The sequence below is a fragment of the Scyliorhinus torazame genome, chromosome 11 (assembly GCF_047496885.1).
Source record: "Scyliorhinus torazame isolate Kashiwa2021f chromosome 11, sScyTor2.1, whole genome shotgun sequence".
NCBI lineage: Eukaryota > Metazoa > Chordata > Chondrichthyes > Carcharhiniformes > Scyliorhinidae > Scyliorhinus > Scyliorhinus torazame.
The window spans coordinates 42,754,749-42,779,772 of record NC_092717.1 but is presented as its reverse complement, the minus strand read 5'-3'; the positions used below and the strand labels follow the sequence as shown (position 1 = coordinate 42,779,772).

The 25,024-nt window shown below is 47.9% G+C and overlaps 1 protein-coding gene across 30 annotated transcripts in view; it reads right to left on the bottom strand.

The window, feature by feature from the left end:
- Positions 1 to 25,024, bottom strand: part of rims2a (regulating synaptic membrane exocytosis 2a) — a 1,580,193-nt gene that overhangs the window by 917,913 nt on the left and 637,256 nt on the right. For all 30 annotated transcript variants that reach the window (XM_072467178.1, XM_072467182.1, XM_072467181.1 and 27 more), the window contains one exon: positions 3,441 to 4,390. In XM_072467178.1, the coding sequence (XP_072323279.1) occupies positions 3,441 to 4,390 (950 nt within the window). The remainder of the gene's footprint in view (positions 1 to 3,440; positions 4,391 to 25,024) is intronic.

The window sequence follows — 25,024 nt, the reverse complement described above, 5'->3', positions numbered from 1 at the left end:
TGTAGGATTTTGGCCCAGTGACAATGAAGAAACAATGATTTATTAACAAGTCAGGAAGGTGTGTGGCTTGAAGGGAAGCTTGTGGGTGGTGGGGTGAATGGGCACAGGTGTGGGGCCGAGGGGGAAATTTGCAGGTGGCGGGGGTTCCCATGCAGCTGCTACTCTTGTCCTTCTAGGTGGTAGAAATCGTGGGTTTGGAAGGTGATGTCGAAGGAGCATCGGTGAATTGCCACAGCGCATCCTATAGATAGTAGACTGCTGTCACTGTGTTGATGGTGGAGGGAGTGAATATTTAAGGTGCCGGATGGGGCTCCAGGAATAGGAATAGAGTTGCTGACTAGGGAAATGAATTTGTGGCAAGGACTGAAGGCAATAGTTTTGGCCTTTCCAATACTTATTCGGAAGAAATTTCAACTCATCAAAAGCTGGTGTCGGACAAGCAGATGCAAGCAGTTGATGGATGGAGAGGTGGCGACGAGGTGGACCTTGGTATCGTCAATGTACATGTGGAGCCTGGCATTGTGTTGTATTAATGAAGTGACCGGGACTTCACTTTTTGTCATAACCACATAAACATTTGAGATAAGTGGGTACGACTGCACACAATAGCACAGTGGTTACCACTGTTGCTTCACAGTGCCAGGGCCCCAGGTTCCATTCTCAGTTTTGGTCCCTGTCTGTGCGGGGTCTGCACGTTCTCCCCGTGTCTGCGTGGGTTTCCTCCGGCTGCTCCAGTTTCCTCCCACAAGTCCCAAAAGACGTGCTGTATGGTGAATTGGACATTCTGAATTCTCCCTCGGTGTACTCGAACAAGCGCCGGAATGTGGCGACTAGGGGCTTTTCACAGTAGCTTCATTGCAGTGTTAATGTAAACCTACTTGTCACAATAAAGATTATTATTATTCTGGAGCAGCCTATATCTTTGTACGGCATTAGTGTTCTGTAGCCAGGCATACAGGAGCGACAGGTTCTTAATATCCCAGTTAAGTGCATATGACAAGTTTCTTCCGAACCTTACCGTGCTGATTATCAAAGGCATTTAAAAAGGTATTGGGCGCGATTCACCGATCGCAGAACTAAGTGTCCGCGCCGTCGTCGGGTTTCACGACGGCGCGAAACGTGCCGGCGCATATGGGGGCCAGCATGGCCCTGGAGCGGTTCACGCCGCTCCAGCCTTACATCCTGGGGGCGGTGCCAACCCGCGCATGCGCAGTGGCGAAGCGCCAACCGACAAATGCACGATAGTCTCACGGAACACTCCAGCCCCGACGCAACATAGCGCGGGGGTTCTGGGGCCTGAAGCGCAACAAAGTAGGCCCGGGGGGGGGGGGGGGGGCGGGGGGGGGAGAGGCCGGCCCGCCGATCAGTGAGCCCCGATCGCAGGCCAGACCCCATCGGAGGCCCACCCCCCCCCCCCCGGTGAAGGAGCGTTTTTCCCTGCCCCACAGGCCGCCCCCCGACCCTATGCGTAGAGTTCCCGCCGGGATGAACAGCAGGGGTGAACAGCGCTGGCGGGACACTGCCGTTTCCGCGTGGCCGCTCGGCCCATCAAGGCCGGAGAATCGGTGGCCCGGCCCCGAACAGCAGCCCGCGACCGGCGCTGCGCTAAACGCGCCGGCGCATATGGCGCCGATTCTCCGCTCCTCGGAGAATCGCCTGCCGGGGTCGGACCGGCAGCACGGGAAAAAATGGCGCGAACGCCGATTTTCCCATATGGTGCAGCATGGGGAGAATCGCGCCCATCATGTTTACCCAAACATGCTAGGTCACAAGCTTTCCATTCATAATGAGAATTAGCTTGGAATGAATTCTGAATCCAATTATTTAAATGGTAGAAAGAGCATTTTCATAATTAACTTGATACCTGCAGATGCTGTCATTTCCTACTTTACCCTCTCCTGAAGAACTCAGTCCTTGCTGTGGCATGGTATTTCACACAGACATTATTCACTTGTGAACCTAAATAATCTATGTGAGGCAGCTATTCGATTGTGAGGCCCCTGAGTTAAACCAGATCTTGACCTCATCTGACACCAGCGTACTTCCATCTGGAAACCAACAGTTCTGAGATCAGCTAATTCAGTGCAAACTAGTGAGGGGATCTTGATCTACCTGGTCTATATGGATCAGTTACTTGCTGGATACATTCACCCAGCTGCACTACCTTCTGTAGAATTCACAGAATATCTAATACTCTTACAGCAAAATGATAATGATTATAGCTAATCTGGGAGAATAGGTAGCAGTGCAGAAATCAAGAGATTGGCTCTGCAATTGTAGGTGCTGGCTGTATATCTCATATTAAATTTTGTAATTGAAAATTTAGAAACATGTAGTTCCAGAAAATAAATTCTTACTTTCTAAAAAATAAATAGAATTCCACCTCCAACTTTTCCCTTCTTCATTGGACTTCTATTGGGATTGACTTCTATTGGGATATGGTTCCACGGGTGCCAATTACTATGCAACTTCCCCACATTTCTAGTATCATAGAATAACACATCACAGGAAGATGTCCTTTGGGCCATTGAATCTACGTTGGGTTTTCCATCAGAGAATTGAGTTAGTCCCACTTTCTAGCTCATTCTCTATATCCTATATCTCTCAATATTTATTCAATTATTTTTTGGAAACCATGATAGTATCCTACAAGGCAATACAATCCAAATCCTTATCACTCATTGCATTAAAAAAATTTCACCATGTCACCACTAGTTTTTTGCCAATCACCCCAAGTCTGTTCTCTCTGGTTATTGATCCTGCAGCTGTTAGAAATAGTTTCTCTTTGGTTCTTCTATCTGAACCCTTCATGATTGTACACATCTCTATATCTATTCTATATTAACCCTTCATGATTGTAAACACCACTATATCCAATTTGCTCTTAGCTTCTCAACTCCAAGGACAACCTCAGCTTCTCCAGTCCATCTCTGTAACTGGAACTCCTCATTTCTGAAAGCATTCTAGTAAATGTCTCATCTTCCCTCTTTGAAGTCTGCATTCCTTTCCTAAGACTCTAATAACTCAGTTTTCATGGGAGAACTTAGTCACGGCTCATTTGAGAATTTTAGTGTCAGTAAGCCATTGGACGCTAACATTAGGACTGAGCCCAATTCTGGGCTCACTTCAAATCCACATACCCCATTTTTCAGCAGCAGTCACTGAATAATGATCAGCAAAGGGCAGCATGAATAATTTTTAACTGCATATCGTGTTGATACAATAAGTGTCGATTCTAATTGTGGTCCCCTTACTGTACTGCAGATGAGCTCCACAATTGGTGAAGATCAAATCTGAGAGCATCCTGCTCTAAATAGCAACACACCCACTGCTTTTATTAAAATTGAAAACTCTGGACAAAGTATTAAACAATGTGATCCTAACTAAAATTTGAAAATTTGATCCAATAACAAAGGAAATTAAAGTCTGTTAATGCTTACCTTTTTCACTGACACTTTCACTCTCAATCTCTACATCATCACAGCTGGTATATTCTGGAGTAGAAGCAAGCTCTTCCTCGGAGCTACTCAATGAGACTTGGCGCGTTTTACCTCCTTTCTTTGTTTTATGTGGCTTGGGTGGTGGTGGCCTTACCGATTCAGATTGGTCTGAGCTGAGTGAGTCGTTTCGTAGCATGGTTTCCATCTTTTCTCGTTTTGTTTTCTTCACAGCAGAACTTGGATCCAAGTGATGTTGTTGCCGCAATGAATCTGAACGACGCATGTCACTCCTATCAAATGGGATTGGGCTTCGCCTCGGTGTCGGCGGACTGTGATTTGGTGTCCTTTGCCAACTAGAACTTGGCCCTTGCATGTCTTGAGTTCTTTCCATAGAATACGAACGTTGACCTTGTACAGGGACTCTACGGTCACATGCAGAGCGTTGCCGTGACTGCCTTTCCATTCTATGCATTGAGACTTGTGCATCATCCATCTCTGTATAAGCCAAGGACACATCACTGTGCCTTCGTTCATGTCGAGCCCTAGATACTTCAGCATGCATTCGCATTTGCTCCTCGTATGGTTGAGGTTTGACAGGGTAACGAGCCAAATTTGGATCACTACGGTAACGAGTTTGATACTCCTCCTCTCGCCTCTGTCTTTCGTATTCATCCCTGGTTTGTACATCAATATCCTCATCTACAAAATCTCTGAACTCTTGAGACCTTCTTCGACTTCTACGGCCGGAGTCTCTACTTTCTCTGTACTCAATATGTTCAGAGTCATCATAAATCCGTGACCCACGCAGGGACCGCTTGTCGCGGTCTGCATATTCTGTCGGTGATCTTTGCATTGCACTTTCCAGAAGTGCATACTGTGATGGATCTGCTCTCTCGTCCCTCTGGTCGTATTGTCGATTGTGTTCCCTGGATGTTGATGGGCTCCTTTTTCTGGATGGGAGTAAACAAAAAACTCAATCAGGTTTGCTATTCCAACAACACTAACATGTGAGAATTAAAACATTTTCACCAATGCTTACCCCTGTATGAGAAATTGTGAAGACAGTCAGTGTTAATGGGGCTATTGTGCAGCCATCATAATTACAAAACATCAGAGCACGTTTATTTGTTTGCCATCAATCTTAAATTGAGCTGAGAGCGAAGCTAAAGGTGGCACTGAAGCACTTCAACGTCAAATCATTTAACTACTCATCACAGAGCTGCAAAGAACAGCAAAGTAATTAAGGTCCATGGAACATCCTTTTACTGGATTTCTACATTTTAAAATGATGACCATTATATTCTATATTTGCTCAACATGCTACCTAGTTTTACCTTTCTATCTGCCATTGCACATCTGGGAGATGGAGAGCATTCTGCCCAGAAGAATGCATCAAATCCAAGCTGGCAAGCACTTTTCTTTAATCTCCCCAAGCTTAGCAAAATTACATTCAAAAGCTTCCAATAATTGCAGCCTTGCCGAGCTTGCATGCAGAATTATTCTCCCTATATATTGAGAGTCCAACCACATTAACAAATCGGAATCTGCGAAGCCATCTCCAAAAAAGAAAGCAGGGCATCAGACCCACCAACCCAACTTTGATAGGTGATGACCTACAGTGGGGACTTCTGGGAGGAGCACGGAGGAGTTTTACACTTTAATGCTGTTATCATGTGCTGTATATAGCTGGAGGTCAAGTAAGATTTTACCCTCTAAGGAGGATTATAGTACTTAGCTGATTACTGCCTTGCAGTTATGCCTGTAAAATTCAGGATTGCCTTTAGCATTTTTCGTCTCTACCACAGAAATGATCATATTCCTCCAAATCCAACATTCAGATTGAAGCAAATCCCCCCATTTATAATAGCTTTCATTAACTTCTGCCACAATGTGCAGTCTCAGAATGCTACCCAATTGTAATAGTAAAATAACATGAAGCGCAGCGATTTTTAAAAAGCCAATGCAAATTGTTTGAAACTACCGCAAAAACAATTGGGTATCCTTGACCTTGCAAAAAAGAACATCACAACTGGTAAATTTTCCCAAAGAAACCTCATTGGATATTTTGTTTGTTTTGTAGATTTAGTTTTAACACAATTTATTGATTTATATCTGTGCCCTGACATATTGCTTAAAATAATGTAGAAAATATTTGGGGGGTTTTTTCATTGCAAAGAGTGAGCAGTCAAGTATCTTTCATTTTCTGATGTGGTTGCAGCCTCGTCAATTTTGTCAGGTGTTTCAATTTCGCCACCAGTGTGGCTCATTGCAGCTTATCACAACGGGTTGCTTCTGCTGTCCATGACAGAGCAAGAATGAACTGTTGTTGTGGATGAATTGAATGGCTGATGATGTGGAAATCAGCAGGGACTCACTCCCTGTCGAATGTATAATAAAGGGAGGGGCAGGATTGTCTGCTGTCCTGATATCAGAATGTTGCTGAAAGAAGCCTATCAGCAATTATCAAAAAGCACCACTGAAGATTTACATTGCGCTCCAAATTACATACAGTAATTGCATCATTTGGATCTGGAAGTGTCAATACAGATGTGTCGAAGTTAAGATTAGATCTTAAACATTTGGCATACAAGCTTTGTTGTAGTATCAGAACTTTCCAAAGACACTTTCAATCTCACAGCAACTGGCCAATCATAAGACTTGGAAACGAAAGACTTGGTTGGATGGCTGCTCCACTGATGATTCAATTGGTAAGGTCATTAAACATGACCCTCTCGCTGCCTCTGCTAGAAAGCATGGGCAGTAAGTGAGGACAGCATCAGACTCTATATTGCCCTATCCTTTCAGTGTCCATAAACCTGTCCGCACTCACCCTTTGGGCTCAAGCAGAAGAATGGTTAGTTGGACAAAGAACTGGAGGTAGCACCCATGGAGCTACAATTAAACCACCTCAACATGGACACAGAAATAAAGGAATAGGCCATTGGGCCCCTCTTCAGCCTGTTCTGCTTTATAATTGGATCTCGGTTGTTCTGTACCTTGACTGGAATTTTCCAGCAGTTGTGATTTACTTTTCCCGCCTACAGCGCACCCCTGCACGCGAATTCCCCGGAAGCATGGGGTGGCTTTAATGGGAAATTCCATTGACAAGCAGCGGGAAGACAGAATCCTGCCACCAGCGAACGGGGCGCCGCCGAGAAACAGCTAGGGAACTGGAGAATCCAGCCCCTTCATTTAATTTATACATTAGGGTTTTTCAACAGTTAATATCATTGCCGAACAGAGATCTCTCAATCTCAATTCTTCCCATTTTCAACTAGCCTGCCCTCAACAGCATATTCAGATTGATAATTCCAGATTTCCGCTGCCCAATGTATGAAGATGTATTCCCTCACACGACTTGTGATTAAAGATATGTCCCATAGTTCTGGGCTCCCCACCAGAGAATATACCTTGTCAATTCTTTTAATCACCGAAAATACCTCATTTAGACCATCGTAGTCTTGTATATTCAAGGGAATAATGCCGAGGCTATCAGAGATTGTTCTCATAATTTAACCCTTTGAGACCTGGGCCACGATTTAACAGAAAAGTTTTGAAGTGTCATTTTGGCCTTGATCGGCAGGGTGTTTCCGAACGGCTACATTGGCGAGATCGAGGCCCATATTTAATGGCACTTAGTGCCGGAAATGAGCCTCACCAGTTTCTCGTCATCACTGGATGTCTCGTCGCCTGATTCACCCATCTCACACCTCAGCGTCTCGCCACTAACAAGAGGGAGCTGCTTTTAAACGGTCCCTCACTACTCACTCCCAGTCAACACACAGGCATGGCAGCGCGCAAACTTGTTCCTCGCTTTGGCAATGCCGACTGGGACAGGCTTCTCGATGCAATGCGAGGTACACGGTTCCCCCGAGGGGTCGGAGGACCAGCAACAGGGTTAGCAATACCTCCTGCGAGCCAATGGCAGCGGCTGTCAGTGCAGGCAGCATGACCAGGTGGACTACCATGCAAGGTCGGAAGAAGACCAATAACCTCTACTGAGCTGCTAGGGTAAGTTACCACCTCTCTCCTGGCATCAGTTCCAAGACGTGGCTCAGTAAGTGACGACCATGGCTAAGGGTCTTGACATCATGTCCCAATCGCTGAGGAACATGTACCGGAAGAAGTGGATATTGCCAAGGCACTGCAGAGCATGACCCAAACACTGAGGATCATCATTGAGGGCGTCTATACCATGGTGCAGACAATGAGAAACCACCAGGACTGGCAGTGCCAGATGACTCAGAGGCCCCTAGAGCTCACTCCTGCTGCCCCTCCATCCCTTGGGGACCCTATGGGCACCATCAGGGAGGAGGAAGTGCTGGAGGCCAATCCGGGGCTTGCCACCAAGGAGACGAAGGTGGTCTCCAGTTCTTCTGAATCCCCCCCTCCTGACACCGGCACACCTCAAGGGCAGCAGGCCGGGGTCATCCGGTTCAAGGCCCTCCAGATTACGTCCAACAAGAGCATTAAAGACCACACGGTGTGGAAAGCAGCAAGTTGCCTCCACCTCTGCAATGCATCCTGAGGACACAGCAGTAGACCACGGAACATCAAAAAGAGAGAGGATCAATGAGTGGACACTGGGGATGGGGGCGGGGGGGGGGGCACTATCTGTGTTTAGGGGGAATGTAAATGTCAAATGTTCACTGTTAAAATATTTTCACCTGACACATGTGACATTTGTCATGTTAATCTTCACAGCAGGTCTGCCTGCACCCCCACCTCCTGTTGCCCTCCGCCCTAACCCTAACCAGAACTGTTTGCAGCTTTGTCCCACTGGAGGGGAAGGGGGTGGGGAGGGGGAAGCTGATGGACAAAGCCTCATCCTATGAGAATCGGGGGAGGGTAAGATCTTTCCTGGCATACCGTATCCTTGCTGCTGCCTGGCCTCCATCCTCCAGCTCCTCCTGCAGGTCTTCTCCAGACTCAATCGCCTCACTCCCTGGTCCACCTCCTCCTCCTCAGATGAGGCCATATGTCCCTCCTCCCTGAATATGTCACCCCGCTGTTGTGCCAGGTTGTGGAGGGCACAACAGGCCACCACAAAACAGGAGACCCGCTGGGGGGGGGGGGGGGGGGGGGGGGGTGTAATGCAGTGCATTACCGGAGCGGTCCAGACATCGGAACCGCATCAGCCAGGACCTTAGTGGGTACCCCTTATCCCCCAAAGGCTAATCCGTCATCCTGGGGTGTTCCTCGAAGATGCTGGGGATCTCTGAGTGTCCCAGGACATAGCTGTCATGCACACCCCCTAGGAAGCATGCACACACGTGCACGGTACCAAGGTAGTGGTCGCACACGAGTTGAATATTCAGGGCGTGGATCCCCTTCCTGTTAATAAAGGGCACTCCCTGATGTCCCGGTGCACACAAGATGACATGTGTGCCAGCAATTATCCCCGGACCTAGGCAATACCGACAATGGGAGGATACGTTCGGCCTTCTTGGTGGCCCCAGTCCAGCTCAAAGTCGATAAAGTCTGATGCCTGGGCATATAGGGCATCCGTGATCTCATGGATCTTATCACAGTGGCACAGTGGTTAGCACTGCTGCTTCAAAGCGCCAGAGGTACCGGTGTAATTCCAACCTCGGGTGACTTATTGTGTGGAGTTTGCACATTCTTTTTGTGTCTGTGTGGGTCTCCTCCAGCTGCATCGGTTTCTTCCCACAATCCAAAGACGTGCAGGCTGGATGGACTGGCCATGCTAAATTGCCCCTTGGTTTCCAGGGATGAGTAGGTAAGGTGGATAAGCCATTCTAAATTGATCCTTGGTGTCCAAAGGTTAGGTGGGGTTATCGGGTTATAGGGATAGGGTAGGGAAGTTGGCCTAGGTAGGGTGCTCTTTCAGAAGGCCGGTGTAGACTTGATGGTCTGAATAGCCTCCTTCTGCATCGTAGGCATTCTATGATATAATCCACAACTCCACTTTCCCGCCTTAATCCCATATTCCTCAATTCCCTTACTGATTAGAAATCTGTCTATATCAGCCTTGAACATATTTACCAACCCAGCCTCTACAGCTTTCTGTGGTAAAGAATTCCACCCGTCTTAAATGGGCTACCCCTTACTCTGGGATTATGTCCTCTGCTCTTAATACGGTGCTCTCGATAGGATCTAACTAAAGCTTCACAATGCTTTCTATTCTAGCCCCGTTGAGATAAAAGCCAACATTCCATAGCCATTTTGAATTACTTCTTGCGCCTGCCCACTAAGTTTTAGCGATTTCTGGATTTGGACATTGAAATCGCTCTGCTCCGCCACAGTTTCCTGCTTCTCAACATTTAGAAAATGAGTATGATCTATCTTTCTGGAGTCTAAAGCGGATGATTTCTCACTCGCTCACATTGAACAGCAGTTGTCACTGTTTTACCAAATCACTTAAATCTCTCCATGTTCAGTTGTAACTTTAGTAAGGCATCTACATACAAACATACAAATTAGGAGGAGGTAGGCTATTCGCCATTTGGCACGATCATGGTTGATGCGATTGTGGTCTCAACTCTGCTTTCCTGTCAGCCCCTGTATCCTTCCATCCTCTCGTTGATCAAGAATCTATCTAAGTTTTTTTAAAAATGTTTTATTCTCCTCCTTTTTCACCCATCAACAATAAATAATCAACAAGATATGTCAATCCCCATAATAACAACGATCCCATCCGCCCACCAACCCCCAAACCTCAACCCGCATGTTTACATAAACAAATGACAAAAAGTAATCAGGGCTTACCTGTAGTCACCCTTAATCGACATGGCTCTCCACCCCCCCAACCCCCCACCCAACCAACGCCATCCAGACTCTAAGAGAGTACCGTACATGATACCCCAAAGTTGTACCCCACCCCCCCCCCCTCCAAAAGTCTCCAGCTCCTCCCGTCCACTGCCTCTTGTAAAACTCCTCCTCCCAACCTTGGTTCCCTCCCCCAACCTCGGTTCCCTGCCCCCAACTTTCCACCCCGGCTAGACTACGCGTACCCTGTTCTGTCAGGCTCCGATGGCCGCAGCCCCTCCCCACACCTCACTCCCGTTCACTGGCCGGCTTAAACCGGCCAGCGTGGAGGCCCCCGCCCGGGTCCCTTTCTCCCTTGCCCGGCCCTAGGAAAGCCCAAAGATCCCCTTTTAGCACACAAACCCCGCATACCCACCTACACCCCAAAGAGCCCTCCTTTCGAGTGAAAGTCCCGTCCCTTCCCTTGTCCAAATATATGCAACATTGGCTCCTTTAGCCTCTACACCCGCGCGCAGTGATACAAAAAAGAAGAAGAAAATACAGTCATGAGGTTACATCGGCACATGGCCATTCCTCAATTTGTTAGTTCTGCCACAGTCCTTCTGCCTTCGCAAACTCCTCCGCTGCTTCCGCCGTTCCAAAATAAAAGTCCCTGAGCTTGTAAGTCACCCTCAGCTTCGCTGGATATACAATGCCACACTGCACCTTGCCAATGTACAGTGCCCTCTTCAGCCGGTTGAAGGCAGCCCGCCTCCTCGCCAGCTCCACTGTAAAGTCCTGGTATACATGTATACCAGCTACAGCCCACTGCACCACCCGCTTCTGCTTGGCCCAGCTCAGGACCTTCTCCTTCACACTGTACCTATGGAAGCACAGAGTCACTGCCCTTGGCGGCTCACTCGCCTTTGGTACAGGCTTCCACGACCGATGAGCCCAATCCAGTTCATATCGGGAGGGGTCCTCCCCCTCCCCCAGTAGTTTTGCCAGCATCGCGGCAAAATACTCAGTCGGTTTCGGTCCTTCAACTCCTTCGGGCAGCCCCACAACCCTCAAATTCTGTCGCCTGGATCGGTTTTCCAGATCTTCCATTTTTCCTCGCAGATTCTTGTTCGTGTCCATCACCTTCCACATCTCCTTCCCCATCGAGGCAAGTTGATCACCGTGCTGCAATACCGTCTCCTCCACTTCCTTCAGCGCCTCCCCTTGCTCTCGCACCTCCGCCACTGCGCTCGCCACCGCCGTCTTCACCGGGGAAACCGCCTCCTCCACCAGCACATTCAAAACCTCCCTCATCTCCTTCCTCACCATCTCCATACATTTCTCAATCTGCGCCAACTGCTTTTGGAATTCCGCAGCCATCACCTTAGTTAGTTCTTCAGCCGTAAGCACTGCGGCCTCCCCTGGTGCTCCAGCCTCCATTTTCTTTGTTGACCCCGCGGTGACCTTTCCCCTTTCCGACTTTCAGCCGTTTTTCCCGGCCGTTCTTTTGGTGTTTTTCGACATCCTTCTTCTCCTTGCGCTATCTCCCGACTTTTACTGCCGTCGCTGGCCCTAGGACCGGGCGTTACTCCCCGAAAATGCCGTTCCCGAACGGGAGCCCTCCAATGTGCGGCTGCCTCCCACCCGCCGTCACCGGAAGTCAGAATCTAAGTTGGCCTTGAAAAAACATCCATTGACCCAGCCTCCATTGCTCTCTGGGGAACATAATTCCACAAACTAACGACCCTCTCAGAGAAAAGAATTCTCACCTTTGTCTTAAGTAGGAGAACCCTTATTTTTAAACAGTGTACCCTAGCTCTCGTTTCTCCCACAAGGGGTAAAACATCCTTTCCGTATCCACCTCTGTAAAGGCCCTCAGGATCAGATTTGTTTCAATAAGATTATCTCTCATTCTTCTAAACTCCAGTAGATATGGGCCCAATTTGTCCAACCTTTCCTCTCAAGATGACCCCTTCATCCCAAGAATCAGTTGAGTGAACCATTTATCCACGGCTTTAATGCAATTATGTCCTTTCTTAAGCAAGGAGACCAAAACTGTACACAGTATTCTCGATGCAGGCTGCAATTCACCATTTGGGAGACCAGTGTTCCCGCTGGGAATAGTGTATGATTTGCACTTCCATTGGGGGCTTTATTCGGCAAGCGAGTCAGGACATGCAAATTGAAAATTAGCCAACACTCTGCCGATGCGAATTGAGAGCAATTCCCGACCCCACGGGCGATGTAACTGCTGGGGCTGGAGTTAGCTCCAAAGAGCCTGGAGCTGGTTTTAAGCACTCCACTTACCACACACTCATTGCAGCAACAAAGATAGCTCAGAGAAGACCTGCCCCGAGTTCGGAAGTTCAAGGTGCACCCACAGCTCCACACCAGTGAGGAGAGGAGGGACACCAACTTTCCCAGGGTGGGCTGCGGACTCAAACTTGCCCTCCTGAACAGCACCTCGGAGGTGGTGACAGAGGCAGTTGGTGCTGCTAGACTCACCAGGAGACAACAGGTGGTGATCCTGAGGGGTGGGGGGTCACTGGTGTGATCTCTGCCCTGAGAGGGGCAGAAAGCCAGGAAGGGTTCCAAAGGTTACAGTGCAATTGCCCTCTGGTTGGGATGAGCCCAGCTGATCACCTGCTTCCTCTGCAGTGGGGCAGTGCTTCTGAGGAGTGCCAACATCTTTGATGTGGTACCTTATCAAATGCCTTTTAGAAATCCAAATCCACCACATCTACAAGTGCTCCTTCATCCATATTGCTTCTTAGTTCCTCAGAAATCTCTAACAAATTAATCAAATATAATTTCCCTTTCACAAAAATATGTTGATTCTACCCGTTTCCATTAATAACAGATTCTATAATTTTCCCCACAATAGATGTCAGCATATCTGGCCCGTAGATTCATAATCTGTAATCATCTAAATAGTTGTCATCAGCAAATTTGGGCATGTGGCTCTCTATTTCTTCATCTAAGTCATTTATGAATATATTGCAAAGATAAGGGTCACATGCTGCCAATTTAAGTGCATACCCATTTAAAGGAGTTTTACAGTACATGGTGTGGAAAGAAGTGATAGACAGTCTACTCTTTGTCTCCTGTCTCCTAAACAATTCTCCCTCTCCCTTCAGGTACTATGCCCTAAGCTGACATTGGTGACCATGGAACTCCATGTCAATCTTGCTGTGGAGGTGTGGATCATATTCATTGGTGATACATGTGATAATGGTCTTATATGTGCCTGCATGCATTATAACGTAAAGGAGTACAGCAGAGCAAGGGTTAACGTGGGACTGGAGAGTGGCACCGACCATGGTGTGATGTATGCTGTCACATGACAAGAGGGTCTCAAGCGAACAATCCAGGGCAACACTCCGTAAGCAACACCATGCATGACCATACTTGGAACTGAACTGTAAATCTCATCAATGAGGTACCATCACAGAAGGATGAAGAACCCATATGATGACAATACATTCATCCAACTTGTGAGGCTTTCCCATCAGCATCAGATTTTCTAAACCATCAATTATTATTACATGTCCGCGAAATTGCAAATGTCTCTTCCTGATCTTGTTCTTTTGGGCACAATTTTCCGGCCCCACCCACTCCAGGATCATCCAGTCCCACTGAAAGCCAATGGACATTTGGCTGGGCTCCCGAATCTCCGACGGAAGATCCCACCACGACAGGACCAGAAAATCCCAGCCTTTGTCTTCGATTTTACCAGTATCTCTTCATTGGCAATGTATTTTAGAACATAGAACATAGAAAAATACAGCACAGAACAGGCCCTTCAGCCCACGATGTTGTGCCGAACCTTTGTCCTAGATTAATCATAGATTATCATTGAATTTACAGTGCAGAAGGAGGCCATTTGGCCCATTGAGTCTGCACCGGCTCTTGGAAAGAGCACCCTACCCAAAGTCAACACCTCCACCCAACACTAAGGGCAATTTTGGACACTAAGGGCAATTTATCATGGCCAATCCACCTAACCTGTACATCTTTGGACTGTGGGAGGAAACCGGAGCACCCGGAGGAAACCCACGCACACACGGGGAGGATGTGCAGACTCCGCACAGACAGTGACCCAAGCCGGAATCGAACCTGGGACCCTGGAGCTGTGAAGCAATTGTGCTATCCACAATGCTACCGTGCTGCCCTCAAAAACAAATAAATCTACACCATATCATTTTACCGTAATCCATGTACCTATCCAATAGCTGCTTGAAGGTCCCTAATGTTTCCGACTCAACTACTTCCACAGGCAGTGCATTCCATGCCCCCACTACTCTCTGGGTAAAGAACCTACCTCTGACATCCCCCCCCCCCCTATATCCTTCACCATTCACCTTAAATTTATGTCCCCTTGTAATGGTTTGTTCCACCCGGGGAAAAAGTCTCTGACTGTCTACTCTATCTATTCCCCTGATCATCTTATAAACCTCTATCAAGTCGCCCCTCATCCTTCTCCGTTCTAATGAGAAAAGGCCTAGCACCCTCAACCTTTCCTCGTAAGACCTACTCTCCATTCCAGTCAACATCCTGGTAAATCGCCTTTGCACCTTTTCCAAAGCTTCCACATCCTTCCTAAAATGAGGCGACCAGAACTGTACACAGTACTCCAAATGTGGCCTTACCAAAGTTTTGTACAGCTGCATCATCACCTCACGGCTCTTAAATTCAATCCCTCTGTTAATGAACGCTAGCACACCATAGGCCTTCTTCACAGCTCTATCCACTTGAGTGGCAACTTTCAAAGATGTATGAACATAGACCCCAAGATCTCTCTGCTCCTCCACATTGCCAAGAACTCTACCGTTAACCCTGTATTCCGCATTCATATTTGTCCTTCCAAAATGGACAACCTCACACTTTTCAGGGTTAAACTCCATCTGCCACTTCTCAGCCCAGCTCTGCATCCTATCTATGTCTCTTTGCAGCCGACAACAGCCCTCCTCACTATCCACAACTCCACCAATCTTCGTATCGTCTGCAAATTTACTGACCCACCCTTCAACTCCCTCATCCAAGTCATTAATGAAAATCACAAACAGCAGAGGACCCAGAACTGATCTCTGCGGTACGCCACTGGTAACTGGGATCCAGGCTGAATATTTGCCATCCACCACCACTCTCTGATTTCTATCGGTTAGCCAGTTCGTTATCCAACTGGCCAAATTTCCCACTATCCCATGCCTCCTTACTTTCTGCAGAAGCCTACCATGGGGAACCTTATCAAATGCCTTACTAAAATCCATGTACACTACATCCACTGCTTTACCTTCATCCACATGCTTGGTCACCTCCTCAAAGAATTCAATAAGACTTGTAAGGCAAGACCTACCCCTCACAAATCCGTGCTGACTATCCCTAATCAAGCAGTGTCTTTCCAGATGCTCAGAAATCCTATCCTTCAGTACCCTTTCCATGACTTTGCCCACCACCGAAGTAAGAGTAACTGGCCTGTAATTCCCAGGGTTAGCCCTATTCCCTTTTTTGAACAGGGGCACGACATTCGCCACTCTGCAATCCCCTGGTACCGCCCCTGTTGACAGTGAGGACGAAAAGATCATTGCCAACGACTCTGCAATTTCATCTCTTGCTTCCCATAGAATCCTTGGATATATCCCGTCAGGCCCGGGGGACTTGTCTATCCTCAAGTTTTTCAAAATGCCCAACACATCTTCCTTCCTAACAAGTATTTCCTCGAGCTTACCAGTCTGTTTCACACTGTCCTCTCCAACAATATGGCCCCTCTCATTTGTAAATACAGAAGAAAAGTACTCGTTCAAGACCACTCCTATCTCTTCAGACTCAATACACAATCTCCCGCTACTGTCCTTGATCGGACCTACCCTCGCTCTAGTCATTCTCATATTTCTCACATATGTGTAAAAGGCTTTGGGGTTTTCCTTGATCCTATCCGCCAAAGATTGTTCATGCCCTCTCTTAGCTCTCCTAATCTCTTTCTTCAGTTCCCTCCTGGCTATCTTGTATCCCTCCAACGCCCTGTCTGAACCTTGTTTCCTCAGCCTTACTTAAGTCTCCTTTTTCCTCTTAACAAGACATTCAACCTCTCTTGTCAACCATGGTTCCCTCACTCGACCATCTCTTCCCTGCCTGACAGGGACATACATATCAAGGACACGTAGTACCTGTTCCTTGAACAAGTTCCACATTTCACTTGTGTCCTTCCCTGACAGCCTATGTTCCCAACTTATGCACTTCAATTCTTGTCTGACAACATCGTATTTACCCTTCCCCCAATTGTAAACCTTGCCCTGTTGCACGCACCTATCCCTCTCCATTACTAAAGTGAAAGTCACAGAATTGTGGTCACCATCTCCAAAATGCTCCCCCACTAACAAATCTATCATTTGCCCTGGTTCATTACCAAGTACTAAATCCAATATTGCCCCTCCTCTGGTCGGACAATCTACATACTGTGTTAGAAAAGCTTCCTGGACACACTGCACAAACCCCCCCCCCATTCAAACTATTTGATCTAAAGAGTTTCCACTCAATGTTTGGGAAGTTAAAGTCACCCATGACTACTACCCTGTGACTTCTGCACCTGTCCAAAATCTGTTTCCCAATCTATTGGGGGGGCCTATAGAAAACCCCTAACAAGGTGACTGCACCTTTCCTATTTCTGACTTCAACCCATACTACCTCAGTAGGCTGATACTCCTCGAACTGCCTTTCTGCAGCTGTTATACTATCTCTAATTAACAATGCCACCCCCCCCCCCCCCCACCTCTTTTACCACCCTCTCTAATCTTATTGAAACATCTATAACCAGGGACCTCCAACAACCATTTCTGCCCCTCTTCTATCCAAGTTTCCGTGATGGCCACTACATCGTAGTCCCAAGTACCGATCCATGCCTTAAGTTCACCCACCTTATTCCTGATGCTTCTTGAGTTGAAGTATACACACTTCAACCCATCTCCGTGCCTGCAAGTACTCTCCTTTGTCAGTGTTCCCTTCCCCACTGCCTCATTACACGCTTTGGCGTCCTGAATATCGGCTACCTTAGTTGCTGGACTACAAATCCGGTTCCCAATCCCCTGTCAAATTAGTTTAAACCCTCCCGAAGAGTACTAGAAAATCTCCCTCCCAGGATATTGGTGCCCCTCTGGTTCAGATGCAACCCGTCCTGTTTGTACAGGTCCCACCTTCCCCAGAATGCGCTCCAATTATCCAAATACCTGAAGCCCTCCCTCCTACACCATTCCTGCAGCCACGTGTTCAGCTGCACTCTCTCCCTATTCCTAGCCTCGCTATCACGTGGCACTGGCAACAAACCAGAGATGACAACTCTGTCTTTCCTGGCTTTTAACTTCCAGCCTAACTCCCTAAACTCATTTATTACCTCCACACCCCTTTTCCTACCTACGTCGTTGGTACCAATGTGCACCACGACTTCTGGCTGCTCCCCCTCCCCCTTAAGGATCCTGAAGACACGATCTGAGACATCCCTGGCCCTGGCAGCCGGGAGGCAACATACCTTCCGGGAGTCTCGCTCGCGACCACAGAATCTCCTATCTATTCCCCTAACCATTGAATCTCCTACAACTATTGCTTTTCTATTCTCCCCCCTTCCTTTCTGAGCCCCAGAGCCAGAGTCAGTGCCAGAGACCTGGCCGCTAGGGCCTTCCCCCGGTAGGTCATCCCCCCCAACAGCATCCAAAATGGTATACTTGTTTTGAAGAGGAACGGCCACGAGAGATCCCTGCACTGTCTGCCTGTTTGGTTTTTTTCCCCTGACTGTAACCCAGCTATTCTTGTCCTGTACCTTGGGTGTGGTTACCTCCCTGTAACTCTTCTCTATCACCCCCTCTGCCTCCTGGATGATCCGAAGTTCATCTAGCTTCAGCTCCAGTTCCCTAACACGGTCTTTGAGGAGCTGGAGTTGGGTGCACTTCCCGCAGGTATAGTCAGCGGGGACACCGGTGGTATCCCTCACCACCCACATCCTACAGGAGGAGCATGCAACTGGCTTAGCCTCCATCCCCTCTTACCTTACAGAATAATCGGGGCAGCACGGTAGCCTTGTGGATAGCACAATTGCTTCACAGCGCCAGGGTCCCAGGTTCGATTCTGGCTTGGGTCACTGTCTGTGCGGAGTCTGCACATCCTCCCCGTGTGTGCGTGGGTTTCCTCCGGGTGCTCCGGTTTCCTCCCACAGTCCAAAGATGTGCAGGTTAGGTGGATTGGCCATGATAAATTGCCCTTAGTGTCCAAAATTGCCCTTAGTGGTGGGTGGGGTTACTGGGTTATGGGGATAGGGTGGCGGTGTTGACCTTGGGTAGGGTTCTCTTTCCAAGAGCCGGTGCAGACTCGATGGGCTGAATGGCCTCCTTCTGCACTGTAAATTCTATGTTCTATAATATAGCTGCCCTGTGGACCAACTGGATCTCTGCCCTCCGACTCTGCTCCCAGTCAGCTGCACTCTCTGTAAACTCCTGGCTCTCTTCTCACTCTTTGCGGAAATGTAGGAAACAAAATGAAAGGAGCACCTTACTCCCTCCTCACCTAACTCCCTCAGTCACCAAACTCTCACTATAGCACTCAAATGCACCAAATTCAGCACTCCCTCAGTCACCAAACTCTCACTATAGCACTCAAATGCATCAAATTCAGCACTCCCTCAGTCACCAAACTCTCACTATAGCACTCAAATGCATCAAATTCAGCACTCAGTGCAAACAAAGTCTGCACTGTAGGGGATCACTTTTATACTGTGAATCTAGCCTCTGAAAACTGGCCTAATCCAATTAACTAATTAGCAAGCTCCAGCTGCAAGTGCCTACAAGTAGAAGCTTTGTTTAAAGCTGATTGAAAATTCATCTTCTTCTAAACGAAACAGCAACTTTTAAGTTAATTAACTAAATAAAAGAAAGACTAGACTTTAGATAAAAATGAAGCCTTATACTCCCTCAGTCACCAAATTCTCACTATAGCAGTCAAATGCACCAAATTCAGCACTCAGTGCAAAAACTTGTCCAAGACATATTTATTATTTGTCTCAAAAAACAGAACTCTGTAGCCTCAATTCCCTACCCATGTTAAAAAGCCTCCAATTCCAGTGCTCTCATTTTTATTCACAATTTCTAATGCAGAACCTTGTTGACTACCTTCTGGTGGACCATATAAATGATATTCGTAGATATTCCCCTATCTATCGCATACATTGTTTTAAGAATTGTCCATTTTTAGTTTGGTTTGATGTGTGAGAGGATGTTTGGAGGTCAGCTTTTAATGAGATACATTAGGATGAAACTGGTCTACACCAGAAAATAGAAAGAAAAATCAGGAATGATTTAAAATTGACCGCCTTTTTGTTGTGTACCTGTTTCATGCTACTGGCATAAACCAATTTCACCCATTCTATGGGTTCTTACAGGAGTGTGTCCCCTAAAGCGGATTTCTTATGAAGCATCATCAAGTAAGTAGTCATAGTGTGAAAACTCATGTAGATGCTCTCCTTTGGTGTAACGTTTCTTGTGTCTCTTCCTCCTGCTCCTCCATGATTATAAGGACGTATATTACAATGCCCATAGTGAGGTGTGGTGCAGGCTCCATAACAAAGGTGCTACTAAAAGGTTCCCTAGAAACTGCTTAAAGACAGCTGCCAGACTCCTTTCGCACTGCAAAGCTAGGAAAATCACTTGAACCAAAGCTGATGTTCCAGGCACGCTTTATGGACATTTTGAGGTCTGGATTGAGAACCTCTCCATTGTTGTGAAAATGTCAGAGAGGCCAAAATACGGATGTTTCATTCCCGAATATGGTACCTACCCAGGTCGAGATTTGCACATGCGTGTTTTGCAGTGGCAGCAGCCCATATAAATCAGCAGCAACCTCCAGTTATATCTAAGTTTGGTGATCTCTGTATGAAAAACACGACATGTGCAGGTTCGGCCTGGCAGGAGCAACCCTAAACTTTGAGTCCTTTGGAGAGGCGAGGTATCCTTTTGAAAAGACAGAGTGTTCCTTTAGATGTGGTCCCGGGACACCTTTAGGGATGTCAGGTACCCTTTGGGGAGGTCAGGTGCCATTTGGTGGAGGTCAAATGTCATTTTGGGGATATAAGGGGCCATTTGGGATTTGTAAAATCAGGCATGAGTGTGAAGCAAAAGTGTATATAAGCCCATTAACTACCTTGCTCATTGGAACTGTCATCAGTGGTGAAATGAACTGTTAAGGGCAACTATTAAAAGTGTCGGCATAAATTGCCAAAGGCAACCATCAAAAACAACTGTGAAGCTGTCAAGACATTTACAACATCCTTGAAAAAAATGAAAAGCAAAACACGACAGATGCTGGAAATCTGAAATAAAAGCAAGACAATGCTGGAGCTCTGAAGAGGAGTCAGAGGGACCCGAAATGCTAACTCCATTTATCGCTCCACAGATGATGCCAGACTTGCTGAGTTTTACAGTATCTGTATCCACGGGGAAAAAATGTTTGGAGTGTTTCAAAAAAATATTGCTTGTAATATCACTCTGTCTGTTGACATAAGGGGCTGGATTCTCCGACCCCCCGCCGGGTCGGAGAATCGCCGGGGGCTGGCGTGAATCCCGCCCCCGGCGGTTGCCGAATTCTCCGGCACCGTATATTCGGCGGGGCTGAGAAACGTTCAGCGCCGGTCGGCGAACGCCCCCCCCCCCCCCCCCCCAGTGATTCTCTGGCCTGCGATGGGCCGGAGTCCCGCTGCTGGAATGCCTGTCCCGCCGGCGAGAATCAATCCACCTCTCTTCCTGGCGGGACTAGGCGGCGCAGCGGACTCCGGGGTCCTGGGGGGGGTTGGAGGGGGGGGCGATCTGGCCCCGGGGGGGTGCCCCCACGGTGGCCTGGCCCGCGATCGGGGCCCACCTATTCACGGGCGGGACTGTGCCGTGGGGGCACTCTTTCTTTTCCCTCCGCTTCGGCCACAGTCTTCACCATGGCCGACGCGTAAGAGACACCCCCCCCCCGCGCATGCGCAGGGATGACGTCAGCAGTCGTTGACGCTCCCGCGCATGCGCGGACTTCCGCCAACCGGCGGAGTCCTTTCAGCCCCGGCCGGCGTGGCGCCAAAGGCCTTTCCCGCCGGTCGGCGGCGTGCCAACCACTCCGGCACAGGGCTAGCCCCTCAAGGTGAGGGCTTGGCCCTTCTCCGCACCTCTGGGGCGGCCCGACGCTGGAGTGGTTCATGCCACTCCATCCCGCCGGGACCCCCTGCCCCGCCGGGTAAGGGAGAATCCCGGCCCAGGTTTCCATTACTGATTAGTCCTGCCATTATCAAAGTAGGGTGACTACAATTATCACAGCATGATTGACAGGTCAATGTGGTTACAAACTCTTTGACTATGCTTGTTTTTAGGTTTTACACATTACAATTAAATTTTTGTTCTCAAATTATAACTCCCTGTGGGAGAATTACATCAATTTTGCATCTAAAAATTAGCATTGCAGATGCATTATTTATCAATCTAGCTCCATTGATATACAAACAACATTGGATCGTACGGTATACTGCTTTAGAAAATATTTTTGTGAAGTGTTTTATTCTTAAATATAGTCTGCAATAGACACAACTTTATTCTATTTCACCTCAGCATGGCTCCTGAGGTCTGCCCATGATAGGGACTGGATGATTTTGCATGATAGGTGGAAAAGGAAAAAGGTGATGGGCATGAGTTGGTACCAGGTTGGCACAGAGATAATAAAAGACAATGGGGTAGACAGAGGGCACGGTCGACATATAGGATACAAGGGGCCATGGGTTGGCAGAGTGCATAGTTTGATATGGAGGATATGAGAGGCTTGGCAGGTGGGTGGAGAGGCATAGGTTGGCATGGATGGAATGCGGAGCTATGGGTGGTGGGGGCATGGTAGCATGAGGGGGCGTTAGGTTGGCAGACTTGGGGCAAGGGGAGGGGAGGGCAGTGAGGGCTCATGCTTTACTGTGTTTTTCAAACCATGGACACAGTATCAGTGCTCGGCGGCAGGCTTCCCAACCAGCCTGCCTATGGACCTGGAAGCCTCTGCGCTAATTCCAGGGTCGCCCGACTGTTATCCCAGAGAAGCCTGCCAACCCGGACGAAAATTCCAACTTATAGAACACTTTCTCCCAGGTCGGCTTTGTAGAGCCGGAAAATGTCCTGAATCTGTGCCAGCAGTCAATTACATGGGAATTTAGTGGATCTTTTATAATGGGGTGGCAGACTCTCACCTCAAATTATAGCTGCCTGTGGGAGAACTACATCAATTTTACATCAAAAAATTAGCATTGCAGATGCATAATTTACCAATCCACCTCCATTGATATACAAACAACATTGGATCTTAGGGTATACTGCTTTACAATAGAAATGTTATGCCACTGATTTATCAAGAATGAATATGTTAAATTGTATTTCTATTACCTGATGTTCTGGTATTTGGGGCTAGTTATCTCAGATGGCTAGCTCAGGGTAACACCAACAGCATGGGTTTGATTCCTGTTCTAGCTGAGGAGGACTTGGGACCTGTCTCCTCTCCCAGTTCCTGAAAGTGGATGGCAATGGTAAACCACTACTGACAAAAACTGCCAAGAAAACAGCCCAGGCTGAAGCAATGTGTCAAGGGACCTGCCTTCAGGCAGAGCATATGTGAATGACTGTTCCTATGTTTAGTACCACAAGATAGATTCTAGAGTCACTGAGGTAAGGTCCCGGGATATAACAGAATGATGAGGCCTCTGCCTTCCTCCCAACCTATGTCCATTCCAATCTACTGCTGACCTCTTAGGCCGATGTTTGGCCTGAAGCTGGTTTTCAGCACCATATGTCTTTTGCATTGTACCTGATAACTACAGTGGCGATTAGTGACACAATTTTGGAAAATTACACGTAGATATTCACAACATAAACAGTCTGTTCATCCTAATCGAGTCCATGTTGATGTTTATCCGCTGTACAAACAGTATTCTAAGCACATGTTGTCATGATATTCAGATAAACATCATGGTGCAAACACACATGCACACTGATGCACAGATCAACGGACCAATCAACACACACGCAACATCACAGCCAATCACAAGCAAGAGCATACGCACGATAAAACGGGGAACACCACAGTTCCCGCTCATTCCAGCAGGAGACAGCTCAGGGCACAGAGCTCACAGCAAGCCACTCAGACATACACCATGTGCTGAGTGCCTCTCTAAGATAGTGTTAGGGCTGGGTCCACAGGTTAAAGGGTAAAGAATGAACCACAGTCATAAGTTTACAGATGTTGTTATTGATAGTAATAAAACAGAGTTGTACCATCTGCAACCGTGTTGGTTCGCCTGTATAGCGGAACACCCAACATGACATAGTACCAGGATTGGAACCCAGCAACTGTGAGACCTACCTACACATCTTCAGGAATCCGCCATCCTGCGCCATGGACACCATCAGCCCGCCGCAGCCACTCCAAATCGCTGGGAACCTTGACGTCAACTGCAAGCTATTTAAACAGCGCTTCCAGCTCTTCCTAGAAGCCACAGAAAGGGAGAATGCTTCGGACACCAGAAAAATCACCCTCCTCCTCTCCACGGCAGGGCAACACACCATCCACATCTACAACTCCCTGGTGTTCGCGGACGGTGAGGACAAGACGAAGTACAAGATGGTCCTTCTTAAACTCGAGCAGCACTTCAGCGTCGAGGTGAACAAGAGCTTCGAGAGGTACCTCTTCCAGCAGTGCCTGCAGGGTAAGGATGAGCCTTTTTAACCTTTCCTGACACACATCTGTATCCTCACGCAGTCCTGCGGTTATGAGGCCACCTCCGGTTCCATGATTCGGGACCAGATAGTTTTGCTAATAGGTGTTGCTAACTTTCTCCTTGGTTCAATTGCTCTGTTTTATTACCTTTGCTCTCGAGTCACCAGGTATTTTTATGATACCACCACGAGGTTCAAGTCCGAGTAATGATCAATAACCCAATACACCGATTAGTAAGATTCAAATCAAAGCACATTTATTATACACAGTAATCGCTACTCATGCACAAATTCTACGTCTAAGCTACTTCTACAACTAACAGGCCTATACTTAACTTCGGACTGGCCCACCAGGTCAGGGGAACAAATGGCCTTTTGTTCGGGTTCTGAGCTGCAGGATTCGAAGTTGGTACAGATTGGTAGCTAGTAGCGCCTATCTCGTAGCGAGCGTTGAGTTAAGACTTACTTTGTTCGGGGGTCACTGCACCGGTCACGGTCAATGTTGGTTCGTTTGGGGAGTTTTCGGGCTATAAACTCAATGTAGGGAAGAGTGAGCTCTTTGTATTACAGGCGGGGGACCAAGAAAGAGGGATAGGGGACCTACCGCTGAGGAGGGCGGTGGGGAGCTTTCGGTATCTGGGGATCCAGATAGCCAGGAGTTGGGGGACCCTACATAATCTGACGAGGTTGGTGGAGCAAATGGAGGAGGATTTCAAAAGATGGGACATGTTACCGCTCTCGCTGGCGGGTAGAGTGCAGTCGGTCAAAATGGTGGTCCTTCCGAGGTTTCTGTTTGTGTTTCAGTGCCTTCCCATCGTGATCACTAAGGCCTTTTTTAAGAGAGTAGGCAGGAGTATTATGGGGTTTGTGTGGGCGAATAAGACCCCGAGAGTAAGGAGAGGGTTCCTGGAACGCAGTAGGGACCGAGGAGGGTTGGCGCTGCCAAACCTCGGGAGCTACTACTGGGCAGCAAATGTGGCGATGATCCGCAAGTGGGTTATGGAGGGAGAGGGGGCGGCATGGAAGAGGATGGAGATGGCGTCCTGTAAAGGAACGAGCCTGGGGGCGTTGGTGACGGTACCGCTGCCGCTCACCCCGACAAAGTATACCACGAGCCCGGTG